Source organism: Mustela erminea, chromosome 14, assembly GCF_009829155.1.
Source record: "Mustela erminea isolate mMusErm1 chromosome 14, mMusErm1.Pri, whole genome shotgun sequence".
NCBI lineage: Eukaryota > Metazoa > Chordata > Mammalia > Carnivora > Mustelidae > Mustela > Mustela erminea.
In genome coordinates, this window is record NC_045627.1 from 16,525,554 (window position 1) to 16,538,231 (window position 12,678).

Genomic DNA, 12,678 nt, shown 5'->3' on the forward strand with positions numbered 1-12,678 from the left:
CTTCCTATAGGTCACCGCCCCAGCTAGACGTCCCTTTCTTTTCTCCTCTCTCGCATCTTTCCTGTCTCCTACAGGCAAAAGTTGCCCCCAACATTTTAATATGTAACTCTTTCCATTTTCATATCCCCGGTTAGCCTGGGTTTCATCAGGCGGCCTACTGTCTTGTCATTTCTGATTCTCCATACTCAGCACAGAGCCTAGCACAAAGTAAAGACTCATTAAACCTACACACATGGAGACTTCTATTTAAGGAAATAGTTTAAGAATCTTAAGGTTACAATGGGGAGATTTTTACACTGAAATTTTAAAATGTTCGGTGAAGTCTACAACAGAGACTCGTATGGAAAAATGTTTTAAATATCCCCATATTATTCATATTGTTCATATTATTCATTAATGATCTGTAGGAGAAGGGTGCACGTGTGGGTCTGCTTTCTTGTTTGTGGACTGGGTGTTTTCAGCATCATCTAAGTAGCCAACACAAACATTGTAAGTCAAATAGCCCAGTCTGAGATGTTGATTTATAGCTATATTCACAGTGAATGTATTCAACTGTAGTAATACAATACCCTGTTAATGGGCTAGATAATGAGTGCTTACTTGTCTCAAATATAAAGTCTATAGGAAAGCAGGTGTGGATTTTTAATGACCAGCTCAACGCTGGCATCAGGGGCAAATGTCCTTTTTCATCTTTAAACTTTTTAAAAAATATTTATCTATTTGACAGAGACACAGCGAGAGAGGGAACACAAGCAGGGGGAGTAGGAGAGGGAGAAGCAGGCTTCCCACTGAGCAGAGAGCCCGATGGAGGGCTCATTCCCAGGACGCTGGGATCATGACCTGAGCCAAAGGCAGACACTTAACGACTGAGCTACCCAGGCGCCCCTCATCTTTACATGTACTATTTCTTAGCACATTGGCTTCCATCCCATTCTTGTTGCTTCATCGTTGTGGGCTTGCTCAGCACCACCGAGAATCACGTCCATATTTGAGGCAGAAATGAAAGAATAGAAGCAAAAGTCCTCTGTTCTTGGTCTTCAAATTCTGAAAGAGAAGTCTTGACTAGCACTCTTTCCCTTACTTTTTTTTCCATCTTTTTTTTAAATAAACATATAATGTATTTTTATCCCCAGGGCTACAGGTCTGTGAGTCGCCAGGTTTACACACTTCACAGCACTCACCATAGCACATACCCTCCCCAATGTCCATAACCCACCCCCCTTCTCCCAACCCCCCTCCCCCCAGCAACCCTCAGTTTGTTTTGTGAGATTAAGAGTCACTTATGGTTTGTCTCCCTCCCGATCCCATCTTGTTTCATTTATTCTTCTCCTACCCCCCTAGCCCCCCAAGTTGCATCTCTACTTCCTCATATCAGGGAGATCATATGATAGTTGTCTTTCTCCAAATGACTTATTTCACTAAGAATGATACCCTCTAGTTCCATCCACGTCGTCACAAATGGCAAGATTTCATTTCTTTTGATGGCTGCATAGTATTCCATTGTATACATATATGCCACATCTTTTTTTTTAAGATTTTTATTTATTTATTTGACAGACAGATCACAAGTAGGCAGAGAGGCAGGCAGAGAGAGAGAGAGGAGGAAGCAGGCTCCCCACTGAGCAGAGAGTCCGATGCGGGGCTCGATTCCAGGAAGTTGGGATCATGACCTGAGCTGAAGGCAGAGGCTTTAACCCAATGAGCCACCCAGGTGCCCCACCACATCTTCTTTATTTATTCATCTGTGATGGACATCTAAGTTCTTTCCATAGTTTGGCTATTGTAGACATTGCTGCTATAAACATTTGGGTGCACATGCCCCTTCGGATCACTACGTTTGTATCTTTAGGGTATATACCCAGAAGTGCAATTGCTGGGTCATAGGGTAGTTCTATTTTCAACTTGTTGAGGAACCTCCATGCTGTTTTCCAGAGTGGTTGCACTAGCTTGCATTCCCACCAACAGTGTAGGAGGGTTCCCCTTTCTCCAGATCCTCACCAGCATCTGTCATTTCCTGACTTGTTAATTTTAGCCGATTTAGAAATGGGAATTATCTGATCCCTGCATTGTCAGATATTCCTGCTGATAAAAAGGATCAGGAAGGCTTTCCCTTCACAGAAAAAAAGGAAAGCGTTACCACTCAGGCATTTCCTGATAGCTGCTCGGGGGTGGAGAGAGGGAGGGATTTGGGGAAGGGGAAATGTATTCCTTAAACCTGAGTGTGCAATAGTTCTGGAATCCTTCCTGTCATTGGAGAGAGAATCAAGCTTCATGGGGCCAAAAAAAGGGGGGAGGGGCAACTGAAAGTAAAAGCCAAAAACCTCACCTGTATTCTTCATATGAATTCTGTCCTTTTGGAGCTTTACTGAATTGAAACTTGGCAATAATTACTATTTGGTATTTCTTCCTTATCTGACAGTCTCCTTTGTGTGTTCCAATTTGGGAGCATCCCTAGGTGAGTTTAAAAAAGAATTTAGATCAGTTTTGCAAATTGCTAAAATATCAAACAGTAAACTTTCTTTGACATCCACATTAATAATCCAGTAACACTTTTATATTTATTATTCAAGAAGGAGTTTCAAGCTTGAAATTTTTCCTACATACTTCTCCAAGCATATTTGAACCTCAGCCTTGCACAATTAAATATCAGTCTCTGAGAAGTACTTATTTGGAAAACTCCAGGTACCCTTTTACTGTGTAAGACAGTCAGCTTTCTAGAAGATGAAGGACGATCTATGAAACCAATTAAGATTTCTATCTAGATGGGAGGAATTTTTGCAACTTTCAAACCTTACGCAAAAAGATTCTGCTATGAAAAAAAGGCTTAAAAACACATATTATCTTTCATAGTATGAACGAAGAAGTGTCCCAAATCTCCTTAAACAGAAAATTCAATTCGATTTTAGCTCGTATCTAGAACTTCGCAGATGTCTGCACAGAGTCCCCGCTGCAGTCGTTCCCCTTACCACCACCACCACCACCACCCGCCGCCTGTGTAACCATGGCAATACCCGGAGCACGTTTGCTCAAGATTTCTGTGTTCTGGTTCCAGGTGGAAGAAAGCATGGGGTGTTGTAATGGGCTGTTGTAAACGACAAATCGTGGACTAGATCATGTTATGGGACGAATTAACGTGCAGCATATTGCAACACTCGGAGTGTTATCCATGGAAAATGGAGCGGAGAACTGGATTATCCCAGAGCAGAATTTGAGGAGAAGCGGCCTGAGGTTTAATGCTGCTGATGTTAGTGAGCGCAGAAGGGGGTGGGGAGTTTTTCGTTCAGTAGAGGTGAGTGTGTAAGAAGGGAAATTTGTAGGAAAGATTGAGCTAGGGAGGGTGCCTGTTGTAGCTTCTCAACCCTAAGAGGCTTTTTAACTTGCAGAGGTATTTGTAGACCTCATGTCCTAGCATACATGTTGTATGCATGTTGTAGTTCCAGAAGTCTGATCAGTTTTACACAAAACTGTGTGTGCTTGTTTAATTTGTGCGCTTATTTGTTTGCCCATTCATTTTGTTTGCATTGTCTTCTCTGTTGAAAAAGGCACTAGGTGATGATTGGCCTCTGTGGAGATTACTCCTCTTCCCTCTATAATAGCATAGTAGAGTGGCTGAAAGCAGAGACCATGGAGCCAGACTGCCTGGGTTTAGGCCTCAGTATTCTCGTCTGTAAAATGGGGATAAAAATAATTTCTACCTTATAAAGTTGTTACAAAAGAGTACATGAATTAGTGATTTTAAAGTCCTTAAAACAGTACCTAAAACAAAATATCCTGGGGCTTTCTGAGTGGCTCAGTCAGTTAAGTATCCAACTTTTAATCTCAGCGCAGGTCTTGATCTCAGGGTCATGAAATCAAGCCCTGTGTCATCGCTGAGCATGGAGGCTGCTTAAGATTCTCCCTTTCTGGGGGTGCCTGGGTGGCTCAGTGCGTTGAGCCTCTGTCTTCAGCTCGGGTCATGATCTCAGAGTCCTGGGATTGAGCCCCACATTGGTCTTTCTGCTCAGCGGGGGACCCGCTTCCCTCTCTCTCTCCCTGCCTCTCTGCCTGCTTGTGTCCTGTTTCCCTGTCAGGTAAATAAATAAAATCTTAAAACAAAAAAAATATTCTCCCTCTCCCTCTGCCCTTCCCACCTCTCCCCCACCACCGTTCACTTGTGCTCTATCTCTTAAAAAAAAAATTGTCTTAAGTAAAATTATTGCCTGTTATTAAGGAGATAATAATATAAAGGATTGCTCAGTATATGCTTATCTCTGTTAACATTGCTACTCAGAACTAGATGAACATCTGCCAAGCCTAAGTGGGACCTTCAATTGTTCTGCTAAAGCTGCATTTCCTCATCCTTCAGAATCCCTTAAATTTCAAGTAATCTGTATTACACACTTTCCCATTAATAGGTTACCATGTGAATAAGTCGAATGCAGTCTTCAAGCTGAAACAAGGAAAAGAAACCGTGGATATTGGAAGTGGAATTTCCATACCGGAATTACCCGGGTGAGTGAGGACCTGTGGCGCCTGTTGCTAGTGAGGTGATTGGTGCCTTTTGCATTATGAAATATTTTTAGGCATCTTTTAAAATGCCCTATAGTGGGGTGCCTGGGTGGCTAAGTGGGTTAAAGCCTCTGCCTTCAGCTCAGGTCATGATCCCAGGGTCCTGGAATCAAGCCCTGCATGGGGCTCTCTGCTCAGAGGTGAGCCTGCTTCCTCCTCTCTCCCAAGGATTCTTGGATCTGCATATGCAAGTACCATAAATCACACCTCCAGTTTTCATTTTTCCACATAAATTCCTCCTTTGCCACACTTTTAAAAATAGACTTCTCTTTCCTATATATGAAATCTAATTGTTGCCCAACCCCATCTTAGATTTTTATCTTTCTTCTAGAATTCCCAGTTACTGGAATTCTAGAACACTGTGATCTCAAATCTGATGATAAATTTTTCTCCAAATGTCCTTCCCTCCCTTTACTAACAATGAGATGCCTCAGTTATTTTCAACACCGGTTTTATTAACTTCCTTTTTTCTCTTTAAACTCTGAAATATCAAATTATAAACCTTTATGCCTTTCCTCAACTACATTATTTCAGAGCTGATGCCTCCTTTTACATGTGGTTTGTCTTTCACATAAAGTATTAATTATTATCCCTTCTAAAATCTACCACACCTTACTCGGGAGTATTGTAACACGAAGATTTAAAAAGCTAAAAACAAGCCAAAAGACTACTAAGATGATCTCACTCTGCTTCTGTAAATGCTTTTTTTATACTCCTGACATGTGTACTTAGCTGTTGCCGGGACCAGGAACAATGTCTGGTTTCTAGTAGTTGTTCACTAGGTATCTGTTGAGAGACTGAATGTGAATTTTAGTAAGAGGCAGGCACTGTCTTCTCTGTGCCCTTCACAGTAACTCCTGCAAGGGTTCCCCCTTTCCTAAGACCAGAGACACACAGGATCTTGGTTCCTGAGTGTCCCAGTTAGCCTTGTCCAGGTTCTCATCAAGCAGCATCTTCTGTCTTCCCCACAAATGCTAAGAAATTCCAGTCCCAAGCCTCTGCTCATAATCTTTCAGTTTCTGTCAAGCATTTAAAGATGAATAAATATGAAGGTCAGTAAGGGTTCCAGAATGATGTTGAGTAATTCTTTAGAGATCATGTAGTAAATTGAAACAGAGAGGTGGGAACTAAACTATGAAAACAGGAGACCAAGCCTGAGAGCGAGAGCTCTAAGTGTGAAACTGTTCCTCCACACACGGGGAAACCGGTGTGCCCAGAAAATCCCGTTAGCGTCGGCATCCGGATTGTTGTGTGCGGGTACAGAGGGAAGCAAGCAGAAGTTTACAGTCTGCTAAAATAACAAAGCAAATTAATTTTGAGCGACAAAGACCTGTTAGCTTTCCATCCAGTTTCATCTTTCCCCTGATATTCCAGTAGACATAGCTGTCTACTAATTTTTCTTTTCATCCGACTTCCTCTTTCTTGTCTGTCATGGGCTTACAGCATTCTGAGTCCCAAAGTCGTCTTCAGCAGCACTCTAAAGATCCTTTCTTCTCTGCTCCCTATTCTCCCCAACCCCTTAACTTTTTCCTCCCAAGTTTTTAAAGTCATATTTTCTGTTAAGTGCTAGAAGTACTTGGGTTTATAACTACGTTTCTTCCTGGGTCTGGTACCATAGTTTTTAATGTTTATGTGTTTTTTCTAAACCAGTGGGTTAGAAGAAATTTGCATTTGAGAGTTCCTTTATTTGGGGAGATTGGCCTGAAGCCTAAGAATTAACGCTACAACCATACTAATAACATTGAGATTTATATAGTACTAAATTTTGGATTTCTTTATAGAAGATCTCTGGAAAATTCATGACAGAGGAGCGAAATGCCAGGAAATCCGAGCTGAAAATTCAAGGCAAGTCCAAGATTTGGATTTTAAGATTAGAAGCCTTGTAATAAGAATGCGAGTACTGGAAGTGGGACCACACTAATTCACACTAAATGTGAGAAAACTAACACTGGAGTGCATTCCGAAGCATATAGCCCAAATGGGAAAGTTCTCTTCCATAATGGAGATCTTATGTAGGACCAAGATATTCCAGCTTTGAAGTTGCCTTTTAATTCTTCTGAGGTACACAGTAAGGGAGGCATTGTAGATAGGTCTCAGGCATTTGAGAGACTCTGTGCATACAATGCAAGGGAAGGTTCCTTCTACCAAATGGTAAACCACAGTGGGTGTCAGAGAACATTCATAGTGGAGAAACTGTGAATCTACTCTATAGATTCTGTATCTATAGACATAAAAGTCTCTAGAAATTGTTTCTCAGCGAGTGTGCCTTAGACATTACTGAATTTGGAAATTTCTCCCCAGGAATGGAGAACTCACAAAACACCAGCAAACTCAAGCCAGAGAGAAAATCCATAAATGCAACGAATGTGGAAAGTCCTTCTGCCAGAAGTCTATCCTCGTAATACATCAGCATATTCATTCAAAGGACAAACCAGGGAATGCAGGGAATCTCGTTCTAGAAATGGAGACCGCACAGTACAACAGAAAACTTCCACCAGAGAGAAAACCTATGAATGTAAGGAGTGTAAAAAAACTTTCTATCACCTGTCATCTCTTAGTAGACATTTGAGGACTCATGCAGGGGAGAAACCCTATGAATGTAATCAGTGTGAGAAATCCTTCTGCCAGAAGCCACACCTTGTAGAACATCAGAAAACACACACAGGAGAGAAACCCTTGGAGTGTAATGAATGTGGGAAGTTCTTCTATGTTAAGGCATACCTCATGGTACATCAGAAAACACACACAGGGGAGAAACCGTATGAATGTACGGAATGTAGGAAATCCTTTTCCCAGAAATCACACCTCACAGTACATCAGAGAACACATACGGGGGAGAAACCTTACAAATGTAAGGAATGTGGGAAATTCTTTTCTAGAAATTCACACCTCAAAACTCATCAGAGAACTCACACAGGAGAGAAACCCTATGGATGTAAGGAATGTGGGAAATGCTTCTACCAGAAGTCAGCCCTCACAGTACATCAGCGAACTCACACAGGGGAAAAACCCTTTGAATGTCATAAATGTGGAAAAAACTGTTACTATAAATCAGACCTCACTAAACATCAGAGAAAACACACAGGGGAGAAGCCCTACGAATGTCATGAATGTGGTAAATCTTTCTCCATGAATTCAGTCCTCAGATTACATCAAAGGATGCACACAGGAGAGAAACCCTATGAATGTAAGGAATGTGGGAAATCCTTCTCTCAGAAGTCACATTTTATCATACATGAGAGAAAACACACAGGGGAGAAACCCTATGAGTGTCAGGAGTGTAGGAAAACTTTTATTCAGAAATCAAAACTTACCACACATCAGAAGACACACACAGAAGGAAACAGCTGAAAAATACTATGTATTGGGAACTTCTTTTGGAATTAATCCTTTAGGATAATTGGATAATTCACACAAGACAAAAAACTTAGGAATATCATCTATCTCAGAAAATTTTGGTCACAGTCTGCCTTGACAGAAAACAAAAGACACAGAAATTCTTTAAATCTATAAGGGAGAGATTTTGACAGCATGTCAGACTTAACTAAGTACCAGACAACCGACAAATTATAAAATCTGAGGGAGACCATTCGTTCAGAAGTCCTAGTAAATTGCACAACACAGAAATCACATGAGAGAAATCCTATAAAAACAAATGAGTATCAGGAATTTTTCTGACAGGGCAGCCATCGGTAGATGCCAAAGCTCACCTGAGACGCTCCTATCAGTCCCCTTCCTGAGCATTCCGAAACCGCTGACACCAGGTGCACTTGGAGCACTCAGAGGTGTAACTGCATAGACCGCCTGTATCGAGAAGTGCTGCTTCCGTGAACTGCAGATCCCCGGTACCAGGCTAGAACCTTTGCAAGCATTCCAAATATGTGCAAGTTTCTTGACAAAAATTCAAGGAGAATCTGTACTGAGTGGGGTTAACAGATACGCCAGAAGTCATGTTGCAGCAATTAGATTCTGAGGGGTTTTCTTTGCTTTTTGAGTTTTCTTTGGTTTGTTTTTTTTTTTTAAAGAAACCTACCAATGTCCAGACATTTTAAGCTTTTTTTTTTTTTAGGATTTTATTTATTTAACAGACAGAGATCACAAGTAGGCGGAGAGGCAGACAGAGAGGAGGAAGCAGGTTCCCCACTGAGCAGAGAGCCCCATGTATGGCTCGATCCCAGGACCCTGGGACCATGACCTGAGCCGAAGGCAGAGGCTTTAACCCACTGAGCCACCCAGGCGTCCCCATTTTAAGCTTTTTAAAAAGGACAAACACATTGAAAAAACCAGGTGACATCCTTGCACACATGTGAAGAATCCTTTAGTATGTAGAACTAATGTGAGTCAGCGCACTGCAAGACAGGCTGTGGATGTTTATGTGCACGTGGATCCATCCGTATTTGTACATAAGGAAATATGTAGCTTTGGTTCAGTAGTTTTCACGAATGTGAACATACTTCACATTATGTCTGGGCAGTGACTCCTGCTGTTACTCTAATGTGTATTTTAAGTGTAATATTCTTTTAAAATTGTAACGTTTCTTTTTCTCCTATTTTTTTGTATTTTTTAATGAATATAGACGTTACTGAACCAATTGTTAAGAAAGGTCAGTGAATTTTACATTAGGGGCACATTTATCCATAAGAAAAGACAAATTATTTTTAAAAACAGCTAAAAACAATGCTATGTAAAGTAGTAGTATTTATCTTACTGTTGATATTTTAGCGGGGTGCAGAGCTATCTGCATTAGAATTTTGTATGTTTTAAGAATGTTCTTCACTGCCTTTTTCTTCAGAGTAGAAGCAACATTGTAGTGGTTAAGAGTGGGAACTCCAAAGTCTTTTGGCCACAGCTCAAATTCCAGCATGGGGCATGCCACTTAACCTCTCTGTGCCTCTGTTTCCTTTTCTATAAAAGAGAAGTGATAATGATAGGATTGCTTTGAGGTATAAATGAGTTAATATTTTTAGAGCACTTAGAATAGTGTCTGAGACACAAGAAAAGCACATGTTAGATACTATTATCATTATAATTTGTATTTCTTCAATAATGTTGGAGAAAAAAAAGTTTGCTACCAGCATTCACCACTCACTTTATTGCTGTAGTGCCTTGGTTTGGCTTGGTTGTGCCTTTTCCCACAAGTGAATCAGATATTCAGATGGGACCCAAAGCCTGTTTCTGTAGCCTACAAGCCAAGAGTGGTTTTGCATTTCTAAGTGGTGGAAGCAAATAAAGAATATTTTGTGACATGTGAAATTATATTCAAATTTCAGTGTCCATAAATAAAGTTTAGAACACTATTAGAACACTAATAAATATCATTTGTCTCTTTTTTTTTAAAGATTGTATTTATTTATTTGACAGAGAGAGATCACAAGTAGGCACAGAGGCAGGAAGAGAGAGAGAGAGGCAGGCAGAGAGAGAGAAAGGGGAGGAAGCAGGCTCCCTGCTGAGCAGAGAGCCTGATGCGGGACTCGATCCCAGGACCCTGAGATCACGACCGGAGCCAAAGGCAGTGACTTAACCCACTGAGCCACCCAGGTGCCCCCTCATTTGTCTCTTTTGCCTGAGGCTGCCTTCAGCACTACAAGAGAAGAGTTGAGTAGTTCTGACAGAGACCATATGGCTCACAGAGCCTACCCAGCTACTGTCTGGCACTTTACAAAATTAAGTTTTTCTGTTACTTAGAGCTGAAAACACCACAATCAATATATATGATGTACTTTTCTGTATGTTATGTTTCAGAAATGATGCAGACAGCAATTTGTGGCTGGGTGGTTTTGTGCAGTGTATTTATTTTGTACGTTGTATTTATATTTTAAACGCCTAAGCATTTGAATTTTTTCAAATAAGTGTGTTTTATTTGTTGAACTCTTATAAAATTGAAACATTTTCTGATGGAATGGAGCAGTACGTGTATAAAATAAACATTGTCTAAATTAAATCAAATTGTTAATTGGTCCTTACTTAAAAAACACTCCCTTATTTTCTTCCAAGTCAACGGCCAGTGTTCCCTATATCATTTTATAATTTTCTCACTATCCCATTAGCATCTTTGTCATACTTAACTAGCATAATCTAGTAACAAAAACCTTATAGTACGCAACTCCACCAGCTCCATTACTAGTAACATACATTACGAGTATTACTAGAGTACTAGCAGCATTATTTTATTGCCTAAACTTCCTGATTGCTAAATGCCACTCCGATCTGAATCCTGCCACTTTTCTGCCCCTTCCAAATGAGGACTTTCTTGAAGCTCAACTTCATAAACATGGCTTGATTTGTCTGCTGTTGACAACTAATGAACACCTCCTTGTGATACTCAGTAATTGCTTTGTCGTCTATGTAACTTCTGAATACTCAAAGAGAGTAGAGTAAATACTGTTACCAATACTCTACCCAATACTGACATGAGCATGCCATCTTGCTTATAGCTATGCCTTTGGAGAAGTTCTTTATTTCAACCTGCTGTGAGAGCAAATATGTTTCCTAATTTCCCCTGGCTTTTCAATCAAAAATGAAGAAGTATTGCTTTTTGCCCTGAAACAAATAATACATTATATGTTAATTAAAAAATCACTGCTTTTTGAGGAAAATCTAATAACTCTGTCAAACCTGTCATTAAGAATAAAGTCTGTATTGACCTGTACCCCTGGGGCAAATAATACATTATGTTAATAAAAATAATTAAAAAAAATAAAATCTGTACTAATGAAAAGACTTTAAAGATACTCTGATGAGAATAAAATATTCCTGGCCTTCAAAGTCTAGAAGGGTGGAGAGAGACTGCCTGCCTCTTGGCCACAGTTTTAATCCATGAATTAGTAACCACAAGAGTCAGTGGATCAGGGACAACGGATCACCAGATCAACTGATGGGTTTTTCATCAGCACACGTGCTTACGAGGGCCAGCCAGCCCAAAAGCTCCACAATTCTGAAGGGCAATCGGCAATAGCATTCACTATGACTGTGTTCTGTACAGTCAGAAAGTCAGCTACATCCTCACTCCAGTGACAAAACGTTTACAGCTGAAAGCCAGCCAGTCAGTCCTTCAACATTCCTGTTTTTGAAAGCCCACCAATCCCTGAATCCATCTCCCAAGTCTTCTATCACTTCTTACGTTCCTGTGCTGATTTAGAAGTATAGCCCATCTTCGGTTAGTATGGTGGTCAAAGAAAGACAATATCAGACAATATCAATTCCTTCTCTTATTCCATTCTAAAAAGCTATATTGCTTTCTTTCTTTCTTTCTTTCTTTCTTTCTTTCTTTCTTTCTTTTTTTCCTCATCCTCTTCTATCTTCGCTGGCCTCGGGACTTGCTTTGACTCAGTAGCATATGGCAGAAGTCCCAGACCTTTAGGAAGTATGGCAGTTTCCACTTTCCTTCTTGAAGCTAAACATCACACAGAAAGTTCAACTAATCTGAAATTACAAAGCTGGGAGGAAACTCAAGCCACGAGGAGAAAGCCCCATTTAATTCCAGACACGTGAGCAAAGTTTCCTTAGACCTTCTGGTCTGTCCCATCACTGGCTGAATTTAGCTGGCCAAACAAGACTTTAGCTAATGCCAAAGGGAAGCAGAGAATCCACTCACTCTGCCTACAAGAAACAATCATTTTAAGCCAGGAAGTTTTGGGTGTTTTTGTTACGCAGTAATAGATAGCTGAAACAGAAAGAGAGCCATAAATCGAGCTTGTTGTAGATACTGGCTAATCTCTTCTATCTCAAAAAGCTATGCAGCATGTGAAGCCCTGAGAAGTTTTGCCACATTAATAACACTACAATGACCACTGTTTAATCTGATGTCTAAAAAGGATTTACCCACATACAACAATCTACCCCCATGACAGAGAAGCAATCCCAGCTCAACTACAGCTGTATGCTGGAAATTAAAAAGACTAAACTCCAATGACAGGGAAATTGTTCAGACAGTTTTTTACCATAAGGGTTCTATTTAAGAGATTCAACAAGTGACCAGATCTTGCTTTATCTCTGAAGTTCAGACATGGCTTGGGACCCTCCCTCATGGCGCATTATAGCTCTGGGCCAAAAGGGTATTTTGGGTTGTCTGGTTGATACAGGTCAGAGCCAAGTACTGGGCTGCCCTGAGAGAGTTAAGAGGAGGAGGTT

The 12,678-nt window shown here is 40.6% G+C and overlaps 1 protein-coding gene across 1 annotated transcript in view; it reads left to right on the forward strand.

The window, feature by feature from the left end:
- Positions 1-8,569, forward strand: part of LOC116573703 (zinc finger protein 25-like) — a 33,940-nt gene extending 25,371 nt beyond the window's left edge. The window contains 6 exon segments of the mRNA XM_032313967.1: positions 2,420-2,455; positions 4,395-4,447; positions 4,449-4,491; positions 6,330-6,393; positions 6,850-6,980; positions 6,983-8,569. Of these exon segments, the coding sequence (XP_032169858.1) occupies positions 2,420-2,455; positions 4,395-4,447; positions 4,449-4,491; positions 6,330-6,393; positions 6,850-6,980; positions 6,983-7,899 (1,244 nt within the window). The 3' untranslated portion in view covers positions 7,900-8,569.
- Positions 8,570-12,678: the final 4,109 nt, after the last annotated feature.